Raw genomic sequence first — 19,041 nt, 5'->3', positions numbered from 1 at the left:
ATTCATTCTTTTGCTATTTATTCCTCACTTGATTTCACAATTCTGTTTGTGTCACTATGATTAGTTGCTATGGAAATTACCTTCTATGGAAATGATTCCAATGTCATTATTGTAATAATATGACTTTAATGACAAATATCAATAGCAGACACGAACCCCTACTAGAAAAAGGAAATCTAAATAATATTTTTAGAAGGATTAATTCTGAAATTATCATGGCCAAATTTTCTGATATTTTTAATAGGTCATCTTTTTAAATAAGTATTAAATGAATTTTAAGGTGTTAACAGCTACTCATTTCCCCAAATGCCAATGTCACAATGGAAATTAATACCACACATAGAAAAGTGGGAGTAAAGAACATTTCATCTACTTGTTACCTAAACTTAAAAATACATTTGCTTTACATTTTGCTTTACAAATGTCAACAGGATTTCAGGGATCATCAAGGAAACAACTTTGAATAACATATTACATATTCTCTTTAAAGATGAAGAATTTAATATTCCAAAATTTATCCCAGGAATTTGAAAGGTCAGTCAACTAGTGAGTAAAACAATAGATGAGAGCCAGTGGACTATTAGATGAGAATTCCACAATGCTAAGAAGAAATCTTCTTGGGTGGATTCTATAATTTGTGGTTTGAATAAAACTTTTGAAACATTCCATTAGTATTAAAATTCTCACAATGAGAATATGGCTTTTAACACAGTTTAAATTACTAGACAATCTCTCCCCAAAGAAATTTTAATGCTTTTTTCTGCCTAGTGCTTGCTCACCGCCTAGTAGTAATTTAGGAATAAATTAACCCTTCCAACAATTGAGATATTGTCTAGAAACTGCCTCTTATCCTCTGCTAGAGTGAAATAACTTCAATTCTAAAAATCATAAAAGAGAAATCCATTTCTTCATTATAAAATATTTTTATACCTATTAATTATTGATATAAATCACTATCATATTTACCTACATAATTACATATTACTATATCTACAGTGCTTCTGAATTAAGCTTCACAGTTATAGATTTTTTTTAATGTTTTATACATTAAGGGTTTTCTATACTTGTGTCCACCACCATGATCTAGGGTCCAAAATGTCTTTGATACATTTCTGCCTTGGAGCTGGTATTGGCTTGGCTTCAATATTAGTTTTAGTGTCTGTGTGTTCACCATCAGTTAAACTACTTTTCCTGGCAGGAAGAAGTTTTCGAGGAGCAGCCACTGGTTTCTGTAAGTGATGCATCGGGGTTGACAGTTTGGTATCCAAAGGCGAGGTCTGAGATACACTTGTTTTTTCCCAGTTGCCCTGAACCAATTGACTTTTGTTGCTCTGTGTTTTTAAGTTGAATGGAGCTTTATCAGAAGGAGGAAGGGGAGCTTGTCTCTTTTTCCCTTTCTCTTCATGTAACTGCTTGCTTGCAGGAGATAATACCTTTTTCTTGATGAGAACTTGGTGATTACCATCAAAGAGTGTGGCCCAAGAAGGAGATGAGGCTTCTTCATGCTGGCCAATTAGGAACTCTCCATTTGTCTCTTCAATTTTTTTTTGTATTATACCAGTTAAACTCTCAAGTTTCATAGGTGAATCAATGCCTGTAATAATTATTAGAAAAAATACATGGAACAAATTCTGAAGAAGTATACCCTTTACCCAAGTAAGTTATTACATTCTGTTATCTATATAATAGTTATCCAAACCAGACCAGGATAAGTGTTTTTTTTTAATATGTTTACTTGTAAAAATAACCATACTAATGGAATCAAAAAATAAGATCATGTACTGCACACATCCACACACACACATACACACACATGCAGAAGTATATTCCTAAATATATGTGGAAAGTCCAGTTTTCAAAGGAGTTGAGCTTCATCAGAATTTTTTTGAATTCTGCAGATTAAGTATTCATTAAATAACTTTTGTTGGGTTTAAAATCTATTCTGACTTATAGGTAAGAGTGGATTCCCTTTTATAAACCCCTAATAGGTAAACTGGGAAAATGTAACTGGATTAGTATTCCTTCCTGTAGACCAGCGAAGTCTTTGTAATAGGAAAAAAATCCAAAACAAAACCCCCATGGAAACAGAGTGAAGCCTTAATACCACTTTGGTGATTTTCCTTGGGAAAAATGGGAGGCATTTATGTCAATTACATGATATTTTCAAATGTGTAAGCTCAAATGTTTTATTTTAAATCTAACATTTAAAGGTATATGTAAGAGCAGGAACACTGGTGGTAAAATATGCTAGAATTTAGCACTGATTTGTGCTTGTTCACAACACTGCTCACTGAGGCAATCACACAAAGATAAATAAATATACTTCAAAGTGTGGGGAAAATGGAATATTTATGAGACTAGAAATCTAAAATTTTCCAAAGTATTAAACTTAACCATTTTTTTTTTGCCTGAGAGGAAAACTTTCATTTATTAATATTCATTTATCAACACTACTTTAAAACAATAAAATATGGAAAAAATTACTGAACATAATAATTACATTTTAAAATGTCAAGGTTTATATCTTCAGAATTTTCATCAGCTATTCAGCTAATATTTATTTTCAGTGTACCCTTATTCATTTTGAAGTCTTAACATTTCTGTTTGATCTTAAGCATTCAAACTATGAAAAATGTGTATTCATTAATTTTGTATTAATTCATCTTTTAAACATGAGTTTCTTAGTCTGTAATCATAGTCTTTTTTCATTCATTTTTGACTGTGGCTTGAAAATTTTAGCATTTTAATGTCAATAGAATAAGCTGCTTGTGTAAGGACAATGTCGTTTTTGTTACCCTGAAGCTTAGAAAAGATAAACCCCACTTACTCATATCACGATAGACTGAGGTTGCCTCTTTTGTCAAGAACAAAGGTGGTTTCCGTGGTGACATAATCTCAATTTTCATAAGTTCTTCACAACAATGCTTCCATTGGCCTAAGAAAGAAAAAGGTAGGCTAGTTTAAAACAAATGTGAACTATATATTTAATTTTAAACAGATTATCAACACATTTTTCGCTTTGAAAAAATAAGTGAATTCATGAAGTATTATCTTAAAGAAGTTATAAAAACCTAGTACTACCCATTATTTCTAAGTCTAGGCACAAATGTACTCTATTTTAAATATAAATCTCTATGAACAGATATTAAGCTAAGCTCTGTAGGCTACTAAATACTACATTACTTCTCTAAACAGTCAATAACTAAAATGCTTATGGTAAAAATTTGTGTAAGTTCTCTTAAATATTATATAAAAACATTCAGTATTTAAAGCAGCTGAAAAGTAAAGATTAACTGAAATATAGTTATCTGGAAGGAAGCAAAAAAAAATATAAGTATTTCTCAGAAAATGATTTCATTTTTTTAAATATTAATGGACATTTTGTTTATTTTCAGTTTTGAGCTGTCATGATTAAGTTGCTATGAACATTGACATACAGATTTTTTAAATATATTTATTTAATTAGAGGTTAATTACTTTCTAATATTGTATTGGTTTTGCCATACATCAACATGAATCTGCCAGAAAATGATTTTAATTATGAAAATTTTAATTAACAAATAAGAGTTGCTTACAAAAAATTCTTTTAAGATGATAGTCATGCCCTCCTAAAAATCAGGAAAACTAGAAAAATGCTGTATTTTCATTTTATTTTGGGTACATAAAAACCTGTTACTATAAAGACAGATCATTCAAAATTCTAACTGGATGCGATGGACTTGAGTTTGAGTAGGCTCCGGGAGTTGGTGATGGACAGGGAAGCCTGGCATGCTGCACTCCATGTGGTCACAAAGAGTTGGACACAACTGAACTGAACTGAATTTATTTTAGGAAGGACACTTAAATAAAGCCATTAGGCATTCAAAATAATACTCAATAATAAAAATACTCGAATAAGTTGTTTTAATTATTAAAATTGAAAAGTGTGGACCGTATTAATTTTTCTTGTAATTATGTTTTACTATGTTCATCTCAAAATAAAATTGTCAGATTTATTTCTCCTGAGTGGATATTAAAAAATATTTAGTCTTTCCATCTTTATTGTGGACTTGTATGCTGGGTTTTACCATTCTTACATGCTATCTTACATTAGCAGAAAAGTAAATGTAATATACACGTGCCTTTTTCTACTGATTTATGATCTGTATTTCTTTTTATTATATTCTCAGCCTCTACATTCAACATTCAACTTATTTCCCATGGCTTAAAAATTAAAGATACTTCATGTTTACTCAAATTATCTATTTTTGTTATTTTAGGTCTAATTTATATCATGTTAATATGGTAATATATACATAAATTTTAGATCCATCACTTTAAATAGTTTAGAAATATTTTTAAAAATCCCTTTCAATATGTTTTATTACAATGCTAAGTATAGAATATGGTAAAAAATTTCAAAATATCTCATATAGCAATATATAAAGGGAATAAAATCTTGAGTTTAAGCCTTCAAAGGTTGCTCTGTAGAATTTAAATCTAGTAGGATCTGAGATTTGATAAATTATTCCTCCTTTTACTTCCTTTTTTAGATATAGAAGCGCCAGCCTTTTCTTTTGGGAGGCAGGAAAAAAATGGCCTTATCTAATGGAAAAGTAATGAAACACTTTAAACCAGCAAACAATTCTCTGTCAAATCTTAGACAAGTAATATAGTACAGCATTGTTTCAATATTGATAGTTGAAAGCTTTTCATTGTTAAACTGATAGCAGAATACTAACTATGTTGAAAACTGCAATATAGAGCCACATTATCCCATGTGTTACACAAGTCAGAGATATAAATGTGCCATGTTCACTCATCAAGACATTACAATTAAACACTTTACCAGTAAATAAATTAGCAAGCATAGGTATATGTAATATGAACATGCTAACAATAAAGGCCCAGTATGAGATATTAAATGGGTACATTCTGCTCACATAAAACCTGTATATTGAAGGTGTTTCTTACCACATATACTATTATAATGCTCCCATTCAAAATAATCTATTATGTTAAGATGCTTATTTAACTTAGTATATATTATTAAATATTTGAAAAAAATCTTTCACTATTCCAAGCAGTAACCTATTTGATCGTCTAGAACAGGTGTCATTCCTCTTTTACATGTTAGCTCTCAGATATTAAAAATTAGCTATTACCTCCTCCCTGCCTCCCAACCTCCTTCTCAAGCTGTCCTTCCACAGGCTAAACACACCTAGCTCCATCAGTGTTTTCTCATCATTTCCAGTTTTCTCACCTCATGACTTTCTACTCTCAAGCTAAGTCAAGTAATTGAAATATGTTCTAAGTATTAAATTACTCTTACTTTATTCTGCCCTAGATATCTATCCTCTATTTCATTGCATACATCACATTTCACTGAAGATTACAAGAGGCTACACTTATTACTAGGAGAGTAAAAATTCTAAAGTACAAGTCACTCTTTGAGATAATATGTGCAATTCCATTTTTGCTTCAGATCTTCATATCTTACACAATGAATTCTAAACAGCAAATGTAATACTATTTATACTTTAAAAATTAGACTGGCAGATTTTATCTCCAAAGCATTAAATACTAAAGAAGTAGCCAGACCTGAGAACCTAGTTGTCATCACTTTATTACTTTGACAGCACAAAAAAGTCATGAGATTCTTTAAGTTAATTTTTATTGGAGTATTGTTGCTTTACAATGTTTAGTTTCTACTGTACAGCAAAGTGAATCAGCTATACGTATACGTATACATATACTCCCTCTTTTTTGATTTCCTTCCCATTTAGGAAGGAACCGTAGAGCAACTGAGTAGAATTCCTTGTGCTATACAAGAGGTTCTCATTAGTTATCTATTTTATACATAGTATCAACAGTGTCGATTCCAATCTTCGGATTCATTTCTCCTCAAATGTCATGAGATTCTTACCCCACCAACTCTCTCTTTTAGCATAATAAATTATTTTACATAATTTGAGGAATGAAAACATGAAATCATCTAACAGTAGTTGATATCTAGACTATACTATTCTCACATTTTTACTCCTCTTTCCTGTTTTTGTCTACACAAAAATTTTAAAATGCCAGTGTGTGTGTGTGCATCCTAAGTTGCTTCAGCCATGTCTGACTCTTTCCGACCCCATGGGCTGTAGCCTACAAGAATACTGGAGTGGGTAGCCATGTCCTCCTCCAGGGGATCGTCCCAATCCAGGGATCAAACCTGTGTCTCCTGCAGCACCTGCATTGAAGGCAGATTCTCTAATGCTGAGCCACTGGGGAAGCCCTTAAAATGCCAGAATCATTTCTAAAAGTAACACAGTCTCTACAAGACAGACTCTAAACCAAGAGCAGTTAGGAAAGTAGTGAAAATTTTAGCTGTAATCAGCAAATGAGAGGAAGCTGTTGTCTTTTAAGTTACGTACCTAAGATCAGCTGAAATTTTAAGATAAATGCAGTACATGCAGGTAAACGTGTAACAAATATTTAAACATCTACTAGTGTTAGTTGCTCAGTCGTGTCCAACTCTTTGCAACCCCATGGACTGTAGTCCACCCAGCTCCTCTGTCTATGGAATTCTCCAGGCAAGAATGTTGGAGTGAGTTGCAATTCCCTTCTCCAGGGGCTTTTCCCAACCCAGGGATCAAACCCAGGTTTCCTGTATAGGCAGATTCTTTACCATCTGAGCCATCAGGGAAGACCCATTTAAACATCTACTGAGTGCCAACGGACAATACTTAAGGAAAACAAGTTCTGAAAAATCCAAGAAAGCCCTGGAAGGAGTCCTCTGGTTCCCCGCAATAAACCTGAAACCTATTCAGGCTTCAATTTTCTCATCTTAAAAACAGAGAGAAATAATTTCTACTTCACTGGGTTGTTATGAAAAATAAATAAAGCCATATGGTATTCGGAAGCTAATCAATAAATTTATTTCCCTTTTCTGCCCCCTCCCCAACCATCACTGTAATAACTGGCCAAGCCATGGATCAGAGTATGCTTATAAAAATTAAACTGAGGACTGCAGATATTAACTATTTTAGAGAGTTCTCAGTAACAGCTCCTAAATGTCTAGGATTAGGATCTAATCCTAGTTCCTAATATAACTCTAAGATTATCTCAAAGAGCTGTAGAAATAACTTCCTATTGTTTAAAAATGGTTTTACTTTGCAATTCTATAGAAAAGTATCATAAAGACATAAAATACTGGTTGAATCTAACAGTAGGCTTGGTTTGCTTAGAAACAGCCATTATCGATAGTCTACACTTTCAATACAGTTTCAATATTTTTGTTGATAAAATTCCTCCTTAGAGAATATTAGAACCTCATATATTTTACATACTATAACTCTGTTACATTACTATCACATTGTTTTTATAATCCATGTCATTGAATTGTATTGTTGAAACTGAAAAACCATATGTGCTGTTTTAAAAAAAAATCTCTTTGGATGATGTCCAAAATGATATAATGAATCGGGAGTTAACAGAAGTCTACATAAAAACGAATCTCTTTTTGAACATTTCACTATTTTATGATCATCACTATCCTAGAGAAGTTTTTTTTACTCATATAGCTTATTATCCTTTTGATCGGAGAGACTGCCTTAAGCCATTCAACCTAGTATTTTGAGAAAATGTCGTTTACTTGTTTTAGGGACCAGAACTTAAAAGTAACAGGCAATGATACGAGAAATTCACAGGTATTATCAGTCATGCACTGGGAAAAAACTGACAGAAAAAAGCATCAATGCATTGATGATATACTACCATTTTATTTAAGAGCATACAAATTCTTAATACAAATTATACAACTGTAATTTTAGTATTTAGTGTGCTATGTACATCCTTTCATGCTACATGAATATACTACTACAGAATCCAAATGTCAGCTTACTAAGATCAAAGAAATGCTGCCAGAAGGCTTCCATCCACTTCTGAAGATCTTCTCTATTGTCAGCTGAAAATATATGAATTACGGCCTGTCCAGCAACAGGGTTGATGACAGAGAAATTATGAATTCTTTTCGTTTTATCCTTATCCACTGCTCGAATTCTGGTTTCCTAAAAATTAAGACAAAATTGGTGTTTAACAAGAGACTATTTCTGTAATGATCAAATAAATGTGTTATTGCATAGCTACCATGTTTATACCAGATGCAATTACAATCTTATTGCTGATCAGTTGAAATTTAAAACATGTAATTTTGAGAATTTTCAATATACAAGCTCAAATCAAGAAAGTTTTTTAAAAAATACATTAAAAATACTGAGTAATGTTTCAAAGTATACTACATGTAGCCCTAATGTTAAATTACATGAGATTAAAACATAACCTCTGTTGATCTCTCAGTTTAAGTAGGAGTTTGCTGTCTTTTATATACATCTTAAAATTTGTAACAAAACAAGTAAGCATGTTATAACTGTAATGAGTTATGTTAACCGTATTTCCAACAGTAATAAAATAATCAGTAAAGTATGTTTCTTATTCTAATATTCACTCATAAAATACAGTGTTATCAGTTAAAGCAGTAAAATCATAATGTAACATTTACATAATATAGTAAATAGTAAAGTTAGGCTTTCATTATTAACATTTATTTCATACGTAACATTCATTTACCAAGCTCATAGCTAAAGATCCATAAAGTAATATAAATTTGAAAATGGTACAAAAATATTTTTTAAAATGATGAATGCACCACTTTATAACAAAGGCAACAGCTTCATACATGCTGATAGTCTAAACCTTTTCTTTAAATTTTTTTCAGTGTTTATTTTTGGATGTGTTGGGTCTTTGTACTGGATGTGGGCTTTTCTCTAGCTGCAGCAAGCAGGGCGGGGGGACTGGGGTGTTCACTCTTCATTGTGGTGCACGGGCTTCTCACTGAGGTGGCTTCTCACATGGAGGAGCACAGGCTGTAGGCAAACAGCCTTCAGGAGTTGCAGCTCGAGAGCTTTAGAGCACGGGCTCAGTTGTTCCAGGGCATGTGGATTCTTCCCAGATCAGGGATCGAATCCACGCTCCTGCATTGGTAGGCAGATTCTTATTCACTGTGCCAGCAGGGAAGTCCCAATCTAGGAAAAAGGGAAGTCCCTTTTTTCTGAGTGGCAGTATTATGACACTGTGTGATCCGCCTTGTGTTTATGGGTAGAAGAGACTATTCCCAAGTCACATATATGCATTGATTTGTCTCATGATAAACTAGCAACTACAACTAGTTTCCAAGGAACTATGGAAAAAAGTCTGAAATAGACCTATAAAGCAAAGATAGTGATCTGGCTGCCTGGATAATGACTGACACTTACATTTTTCTAGTGCAATGCTGTTCACTAGAAATATGTTGTGTGCCCCATAAGTAACTTAAGATTTTCCAGTAACGAAATTTTAAAAAGGTAAAATGCAACTAGTGAAAATAATTATGCAATAATATATTATTTTAAAATAATATATTTTTATAACCCAGATATTGAAAATATTTTAACATGTAATTGCCTAAAAACGTTGAGATACTTTACATTGTTTTCTTCACTAAAGTCTCAAAAAATTCCAGTCTGTATTTTACAGTTACAATATATCTCAACTTGGACTGGCCACATCTTAAGCACCTAACAGACACAAATGGCTAGCGGCAACTGTACTAAGTAGAGCAGTTCTAGAGCTGGACGGTTAAGCCTACTGTAATGAATGCAGAATACTTGGCTGGCAGTTACAAAGGCTGATTCAGAGTGGGAAGAAATTATTCACTCTATACTGAATATAGAATGAAGAGAATCTGTGTGTAGAGTCACACACCAAAACCGATGTATACATTTAACGATGTCCTATGTGGACATTTGAGAAGCAGCAAAGAGTTTGGAAGAAAAGCTATCCATTCGCTGACAAACAGATAAATATGAGCAGGTGAACACCATACAGATGACATAAATTCTTTTCTGAAGGAACTCCTATTTAAAAATCACAAGAAAAAATGTATGCCATAGAAAGTAGTTCAGTTCAGTCGCTCAGTCATGTCTGACTCTTTGCAACCCTGTGGATTGCAGCACACCAGGCTTCCCTGTCTATCACCAACTCCCAGAGCTTACTCAAACTTATGCCCATTGAGTCGGTGATGCCATCCAACCAATTATCCTCCACTGTCCCCTTCTCTTCCTGCCTTCAATCTTTCCAGCATCAGGGTCTTTTCCAATGAGTCACATCTTCACATCAGGTGGTCAAAGTATTGTAGTTTCAGCTTCAGCATCAGTCCTTCCAATGAATATTCAGGACTGATTTCCTTTAGGATTGACTGATTGGATCTCCTTGTAGCCCAGGGGACTCTCAAGAGTCTTTTCCAACACCACAGTTCAAAAGCATCAATTCTTTGGCGCTGAGCTTTCCTTATAGTCCAACTTTCACATCCATGGAAAAACCATAGCTTTGACTAGATGGACCTTTGTTGACAAAGTAATGTCTCTGCTTTTTAATATGCTGTCTAGTTTGGTCATAGCTTTTCTTCCAAGGAGTAAGCATCTTTTAATTTCATGGCTGCAGTCACCATGTGCAGTGATTTTGGAGTCCAAGAAAATAAAGTCTCTCACTGTTTCCATTGTTTCCCCATCTATTCACCATGAAGTGATGGGACCAGGTGTCATGATCCCAGTTTTCTGAATGTTGGGCTTTAAGCCAACTTTTTCACTCTTCTCTTTCACTTTCAGCAAGAGGCTTTTTAGCTCCTCTTCACTTTCTGCCATAAGGGTGGTGTCATCTGCATATCTGAGGTTATTGATATTTCTCCCGGCAATCTTCATTCTAGCTTGTGCTTCATTCAGCCCAGTGTTTCTCATGATGTACTCTGCATAGAAGCTAAATAAGCAGGGTGACAATATACAGCCTTGATGTACTCCTTTCCCAATTTGGAACCAGTCTGTTGTTCCATGTCCAGTTCTAACTGCTGCTTCCTGACCTGCATATAGGTTTCTCAAGAGGCAGGTCAGGTAGTCTGGTAGTCCCATCTCTTGAAGAATTTTTCACAGTTTCTTGTGATCCACACAGTCAAAGGCTTTGGCATAGTCAATAAAGCAGAAATAGATGTTTTTCTGGAACTCCCTCATTTTTTCAATGATCCAGCGGATGCTGGCAATTTATCTCTGGTTCCTCTTCCTTTTCTAAATCCAGCTTGGACATCTGAAAGTTCACGGTTCATGTACTGTTGAAGTCTGGCTTGGAGAATTTTGAGCATTACTTTGCTAGTGTGAGATGAGTACAATTGTGCAGCAGTTTGAACATTCTTTGGCATTGCTTTTCTTTGAGACTGGAATGAAAAATGACCTAGAATTTTGAGCATTACTTTGCTAGTGTGTGAGAGGAGTGCAACTGTGCAGTAGTTTGAACATTCTTTGGCATTGCCTTTCTTTGGGATTGGAATGAAAACTGACCTGAAAAATGGTGAGTACAAGGACATGTGCTCATTTTCTCCTGTGAGAACTCCAAAACTACAACTCCTTGCTGAACAACTGTCGACTGGAGAATGTTGGATTCCACCAGAAAAGATACCCCATGTCCAAGGGCAAAGGAGAAGCCCCAGAAAGATGACAGGAGGGGCGAAACTGCATTTATAATCAAACCCCTTATCCACCAGAGATGCTCAGAGGGCTCAAACAAAACTTGTGAGCACCAGGACCCACAGACCCCACAGAGACTGAGCCAGAACTGTGTTTTGAGTGTCTCCTGCAAAGTGCCTGCTGCAGGGGCAGGGGCTCTGGGTGCAGCAGACCTGCGTATGGCATAAGCCCTTTAGGAGGAGGTCACCATTAACCCCACCATAGAGCCACCAGAACATAACACAGGGCTGGGGAAACAGACTCTTGGAGGGCAGAAACAGAACCTTGTATGCATCTGGACCAGGAGAAAGGAGCAGTGACCCCACAAGAGACTGACCCAGACTTACCCATGAGTGTTCAGGCAACTCAGGCAGAGGCGTGGGTCAACAATGGCCTGCTGCAGGGTTGGGGGCACTGAGTGCAGCAATGGATGCATGGGACCTTTTGAACAGTGGGTCACCATTACCTTCATTACCTCCACCATATTTTGGCCTCAGGTCAAACAACTGGGAGGGAACACAGCCCCGCCCAACAACAGAAAATTGGATTAAAGATGTACTGAGCCCCACGCCCAAGGTAAGAGAAGCCCAAGTAAGATGGTAGGTGTTGCAAGAGGGCATCAGAGGGCAGACACACTGAAACCATACTCACAGAAAACTAGTCAATCTAATCACACTAGGACCACAGCCTTGTCTAACTCAATGAAACCAAGCCATGCCTGCAGGGCAACCCAAGACAGGCGGGTCATGGTGGAGAGGTCTGACAGAATGTGGTCCACTGGAGAAGGGAATGGCAAGCCACTTCAGTGTTCTTGCCTTGAGAACCCCATGAACAGTATGAAAAGGCAAAATGATGGGATACCAAAAGAGGAACTCCCCAGGTCATTAGGTGCCCAATATGCTACTGGAGATCAGCGGAGAAATAACTCCAGAAAGAATGAAGGGATGGAGCCAAAGCAAAAACAATATTCAGTTGTGGATGTGACCGGTGATAGAAGCGAGATCTGATACTGTAAACAGCAATACTGCATAGGAACCTGGAATGTCAGGTCCATGAAACCAGGCAAATTGGAAGTGGTCAAACAAGAGAAGGCAAGGGGGAACATCGACATTCCCTAGAATGTCAGCGAACTAAAATGGACTGCAATGGGTGAATTTAACTCAGATGACCATTATATCTACTACTGCAGGCAGGAATCCCTCAGAAGAAATGGAGTAGCCATCATGGACAACAAAAGAGTCCGAAATGCAGTACTTGGATGCAATCTCAAAAACGACAGAATGATCTGTTTGTCTCCAAGGCAAATCATTCAATATCACAGTAATCCAAGTCTATGCCCCAACCAGTAACACTGAAGAAGCTGAAGTTGAACAGTTTTATGAAGATCTACAAGACCTTTTAGAACTAACACCCAAAAAAGATGTCCTTTTCATTATAGGGGACAGGAATGCAAAAGTAGAAAGTCAAGAAACACCTGGAGTAACAGGCAAAATTGGCCTTGGAATGCAGAATGAAGCAGGGCAAAGACTAGTAGAGTTTTGCCAAGAAAATGCACTGGTCATAGCAAACACCCTCTTCCAACAACACAAGAGAAGACTCTACACATGGACATCACTAGATGGTCAACACCGAAATCAGACTGATGATATTCTTTGCAGCCAAAGATGGAGAAGCTCTATACAGTCAACAGAAACAAGACGAGGAGCTGACTGTGGCTCAGATCATGAACTCCTTATTACCAAATTCAGACTCAAACTGAAGAAAGTAGGGAAAACTGCTAGACCATTCAGGTATGACCTAAATCAAATCCCTTATGATTATACAGTGGAAGTGAGAAATAGATTTAAGGGCCTAGATCTGAAAAACAGAGTGCTTGATGAACTATGGAATGAGGTTCGTGACATTGTACAGGAGACAGGGAGCAAGACCATCCCCATGGAAAAGAAATGCAAAAAAGCAAAATGGCTGTCTGGGGAGGCCTTACAAATAGCTGTGAAAAGAAGAGAAATGAAAAGCAAAGGAGGAAAGGAAAGATATAAGCATCTGAATGCAGAGTTCCAAAGAATAGCGAGAAGAGATAAGAAAACCTTCTTCAGCGATCAATGCAAAGAAATACAGGAAAACAACAGAATGGGAAAGACTAGAGATCTCTTCAAGAAAATCAGAGATACCAGGGGAACATTTCATGCAAAGATGGGCTCGATAAAGGACAGAAGCAGAAGATATGAAAAAGAGGTGGCAAGAATACACAGAAGAACTGTATAAAAAAGATCTTCACGACCCAGATAATCATGATGATGTGATCACTAAATCTAGAGCCAGACATCTTGGAATGTGAAATCAAGTGGGCCTTAGAAAGCATCACTACAAACAAAGCTAGTGGAGGTGATGGAATTCCAGTTGAGCTGTTTCAATTTCAGAAAGATGATGCTGTGAAAGTGCTGCATTCAATATGCCAGCAAGTTTGGAAAACTCAGCAGTGGCCACAGGACTGGAAAAGGCCAGGTTTCATTCCAATTTCAAAGAAAGGCAATGCCAAAGAATGCTCAAACTACTGCACAATTGCACTCATCTCACATGCTAGTAAAGTAATGCTCAAAATTCTCCAAGCCAGGCTTCAGCAATGCGTGAACCGTGAACTCCCTGATGTTCAAGCTGGTTTTAGAAAAAGCAGAGGAACCAGAGATCAAATGGCCAACATCCACTGGATCATGGAAAAAGCAAGAGTTCCAGAAAAACATCTATTTCTGCTTTATTGACTATGCCAAAGCCTTTGACTGGGTGGATCACAATAAGCTGTGGAAAATTCTGAAAGAGACGGGAATACCAGACCACCTAACCTGCCTCTTGAGAAATCTGTATGCAGGTCAGGAAGCAACAGTTAGAACTGGACATGGAACAACAGACTGGTTCCAAATAGGAAAAGGAGTACGTCAAGGCTGTATATTGTCACCCTGCTTATTTAGCTTCTATGCAGAGTACATCATGAGAAACGCTGGGCTGGATGAAGCACAAGCTGGAATCAAGATTGCTGGGAGAAATATCAATAACCTCAGATATGCAGATGACACCACCCTTATGGCAGAAAGTGAAGAGGAGCTAAAAAGCCTCTTGATGAAAGTGAAAGAGGAGAGCGAAAAAGTTGGCTTAAAGCTCAACATTCAGAAAATGAAGATCATGGCATCTGGTACCATCACTTCGTGGGAAATAGATGGGGAAACAGTGTCACACTTTATTTTTGGGGGCTCCAAAATCACTGCAGATGGTGAGTGCAGCCATGAAATTAACAGACGCTTACTCCTTGGAAGAAAAGTTATGACCAACCTAGATAGTATATTCAAAAGCAGAGACATTACTTTGCCGACTAAGGTCTGTCTAGTCAAGGCTATGGTTTTTCCTGTGGTCATGTACGGATGTGAGAGTTGGACTGTGAAGAAGGCTGAGCGCCAAAGAATTGATGCTTTTGAACTGTGGTGTTGGAGAAGACTCTTGAGAGTCCCTTGGACTGCCAGGAGATCCAACCAGTCCATTCTGAAGGAGATCAACCCTGGGATTTCTTTGGAAGGAATGATGCTAAAGCTGAAGCTCCAGTACTTTGGCCACCTCATGTGAAGAGTTGACTCATTGGAAAAGACTCTGATGCTGGGAGAGATTTGGGGCAGGAGGAGAAGGGGACGACCGAGGATGAGATGGCTGGATGGCATCACGGACTCGATGGACGTGAGTCTGAGTGAACTCCAGGAGATGGCGATGTACAGGGAGGCCTGGCGTGCTGCGATTCATGGGGTCGGAAAGAGTCAGACACGTTGAGCGACTGAACTGAACTGAGCATAGTCCCGCCCATCAGAACAAGGCCCAGTTTCCCCCTTAGTCAGTCTCTCCAATCAGGAAGCTTCCATAAGCCTCTTATCCTTATCCATCAGAGGGCAGTTCAGTTCAGTGCAGTGGCTCAGTCCTGTCAGACTCTTTGCAACCCCATGGACTGTAGCATGCCAGGCCTCCCTGTTCATCACCAATTCCTGGAGTTTACTGAAACTCATGTCCACTGAGTCAGTGATGCCATCCAACCATCTCATCCTCTGTCATCCCCTTCTCCTCCTGTCTTCAATCTTTCCTAGCATCAGGGTGTTTTCCAATGAGTCAGATCTTCGCATTAGGTGGCCAAAGTATTGCAGTTTCAGCTTCAGCATCAGTCCTTCCAATGTATATTCAGGACAGATTTCCTTTAGGATTGACAGGTTGGATCTCTGTGCAGTCCAAAGAACTCTCAAGAGTCTTCAACACCAGAGTTCAAAAGCATCAATTCTTTGATGCTCAGCTTTCTTTATAGTGCTACTCTCACATCCATAGATGACTAATGGAAAAACCATAGCCTTGACTAGACAGACCTTTGTTGGCAAAGTAACGTCTCTGCTTTTTAATATGCTGTCTAGGTTGGTCATAACTTTTCTTACAAGGAGTAAGCATCTTTTAATTTCATGGCTGCAGTTACCATCTGCAGTGATTTTGGAGCCCCCCCAAATAGTGTCTGCCACTGTTTCCCATCTATTTGCCATGAAGTGATTGGGATCAGAGGGCAGACAGAATGAAAACCACAATCACAGAAAACTAATCAAACTGATCACATGAGCCACAGCCTTGTCTAACTCAATGAAACTATGAGCCATGCCCTGCAGGGCCACCCAAAATGGATGGGTCATGGTGGAGAGTTCTGATAAAACATGGTCCACTGGAGAAGGGAATGGCAAACCATTTCAGTATTCTTGCCTTGAGAACCCCATGTAGTTACAAAGCTTTGAAATTTTCAAGTATAGTAAAATATAAGGACTGGAACTTAGAGACAGTCTATCCTGTCATTTTTTTAAAAAGTAGGAATGTATCTTCAGAGGATTGTTATTACTTATGGCCAATATTGTAATTTTATTGTAATAGGATCTTTTTACACTCTTATGCCTTGGAATAAACTTGAGGAGTTAACTTCCTTAAGTAATTACTTATACAGTATTCAATAATGCTGCCCTAAATGGCATCTGGAGCCTTTGAATACATGTAATCAACCTTTTCAGATATAAACCTTATTATCATTAGCAGAGAATGACTTAAATCTCAAAATAATTTTTGATATATTCCTTTCAAACTAAATAAAAGCTGTTGCAGATATGGAGGGCTGGGGTGACAACACTCTATTGCTGTTAATATTGAAAAACAAACCTGAATGCTAAAACACAAACTATTCTTATTTCGTATTGTTGCTGAAACTGTGATTCCCTCCATTCAAATCGATCTTAATACAAATTCTGACTATCATTTGTACTAGGTTGGTACAAAAGTAATTGTGGTTTTGGACCGTGAACTGAAAATCATTATAACTAGGCTTAAACACATCTTTACTAATCAAAATAGGAACCATTACAATAACACATTTTTGCCAATGAGAAATAAGTTTGTTTATTCCTACAAAGTAAAAATTCACGCTTTACAATTCAATGAAGTCTTGGAAAGCATTTTCTGCCTCCTACTGGTTGTGGAAGTGTTTTCCTTGCAAAAAGTTATCAAGATACTAGAAGTGGTAATCTGCTGCCAAGCTGTCAGGTGAATATGGCAGATGAGTAAAAACCTCATAGCCCAATTCATTCCACTTGAAGCACTGGTTGTGTGACGTGAGGTCGGGCGCTGTCATAGAGAGGAACTGGGAACTTTCTGTTGACCAGTGCCAGCTGTAGGCATTGCAGGTTTTGGTCCATCTCACTGAGCTGCTGAGCATACTTCTCAGATGTAATGGTTTCACTGGGATTCAGAAAGCTGTACTGGATCAGACTGGCAGCAGACCACCAGTGACCATCATCCTTTTTGGGGTGCAAGTTTGGCTTTGGAAAGTGCTTTGGAGCCTCTTCTTGGTCAAATCACTGAGTCAGCTATTGCCGGTTGTCACACAAAATCTACTTTTTGTTGCATGTCATAATCCAGTTTAGAAATGGTTCATTCTTGCTGCATAGAATAAGAGAAGCTGAAACTTTAAAATGACAATTTTTTAGTGATTCGTGGTCAGCTCATGAGGCACCCACTTATCAAGCTTTTTCACCTTTCCAATCTGCTTTAAATGCCAAATGACCATAGCATGGCTGAAACTGAGTTCTTCAGCAACATCTTGTGTGAGTTTAAGAGGATCAACTTCTAAGATCCTCTCAACTGGTAGTTGTCAACTTCAGATGGCCAGCCACTGTGTTCCTCATCTTCCAAGCTCTCGTCTCTTTTGCAAAACGTCTTGACCTACCCCTACATTGGATGTTTGTTAGCAGTTCCTGGGCCAAATGCATTTTGTTGACGTTGCGAGTTGTCTGTGCTGCTTTCTGATGCACTTTGAACTCAGTTCAGTTCAGTTCAGTTCAGTTCAGTTCAGTTCAGTCGCTCAGTCGTGTCCAACTCTTTGCGACCCCATGAATCGCAGCATGCCAGGCCTCCCTATCCATCACCAACTCCCGGAGCTCACTCAGACTCATGTCCATGGAGTCTGTGATGCCATCCAGCCATCTCATCCTCGGTTGTCCCCTTCTCCTCCTGCCCTCAATCCCTCCCAGCATCAGAGTCTTTTCCAATGAGTCAACTCTTCGCATGAGGTGGCCAAAGTACTGGAGCTTCAGCTTTAGCATCATTCCTTCCAAAGAAATCCCAGGGTTGATCTCCTTCAGAATGGACTGGCTGGATCTCCTGGCAGTCCAAGGGACTCTCAAGAGTCTTCTCCAACACCACAGTTCAAAAGCATCAATTCCTTGGCGCTCAGCCTTCTTCACAGTCCAACTCTCACATCCATACATGACCACAGGGAAAACGATAGCCTTGACTAGACGGACTAAGGTCGGCAAAGTAATGTCTCTGCTTTTGAATATACTATCTAGGTTGGTCATAACTTTTCTTCCAAGGAGTAAGCGTCTGTTAATTTCATGGCTGCACTCACCATCTGCAGTGATTTTGGAGCCCAGAAAAATAAAGTCTGACACTGTTTCCACTGTTTCCCCATCTATTTGCCATGAAGTGATGGGACCGGATGCCACGATCTTTGTTTTCTGAATGTTGAGCTTTAAGCCAACTTTTTCACTCTCTCCTCTTTCACTTTCATCAAGAGGCTTTTTAGTTCCTCTTCACTTTCTGCCATAAGGGTGGTGTCATCTGCATATCTGAGGTTATTGATATTTCTCCCAGCAATCTTCATTCCAGCTTGTGTTTCTTCCAGTCCAGCGTTTCTCATGATGTACTCTGCATAGAAGTTAAATAGGCAGGGTGACAATATACAGCCTGGACGTACTCCTTTTCCTATTTGGAACCAGTCTGTTGTTCCATGTCCAGTTCTAACTGTTGCTTCCTGACCTGCATACAGATTTCTCAAGAGGCAGGTCAGGTGGTCTGGTATTCCCATCTCTCTCAGAATTTTCCACAGCTTACTGTGATCCATACAGTCAAAGGCTTTGGCATAGTCAATAAAGCAGAATTA

At 37.8% G+C, this 19,041-nt stretch overlaps 1 protein-coding gene across 1 annotated transcript in view; it reads right to left on the bottom strand.

Annotated features, from left to right (window-relative positions):
• Window positions 1–1,058: 1,058 nt before the first annotated feature.
• The window catches only part of RTKN2 (rhotekin 2), a 127,506-nt gene continuing 109,523 nt past the window's right edge, over window positions 1,059–19,041 (bottom strand). Inside the window, exons 10-12 of the mRNA XM_052641142.1 lie at window positions 7,868–8,033; window positions 2,828–2,935; window positions 1,059–1,594 (exon numbers count right to left, since the gene is read on the bottom strand). Coding sequence (XP_052497102.1) covers window positions 1,059–1,594; window positions 2,828–2,935; window positions 7,868–8,033 — 810 coding nt within the window. The remainder of the gene's footprint in view (window positions 1,595–2,827; window positions 2,936–7,867; window positions 8,034–19,041) is intronic.

Source organism: Budorcas taxicolor, chromosome 5, assembly GCF_023091745.1.
Source record: "Budorcas taxicolor isolate Tak-1 chromosome 5, Takin1.1, whole genome shotgun sequence".
Classification (NCBI taxonomy): Eukaryota; Metazoa; Chordata; class Mammalia; order Artiodactyla; family Bovidae; genus Budorcas; species Budorcas taxicolor.
The sequence above is the reverse complement of the archived record's forward strand: the minus strand, read 5'-3'. Positions and strand labels throughout refer to the sequence as shown.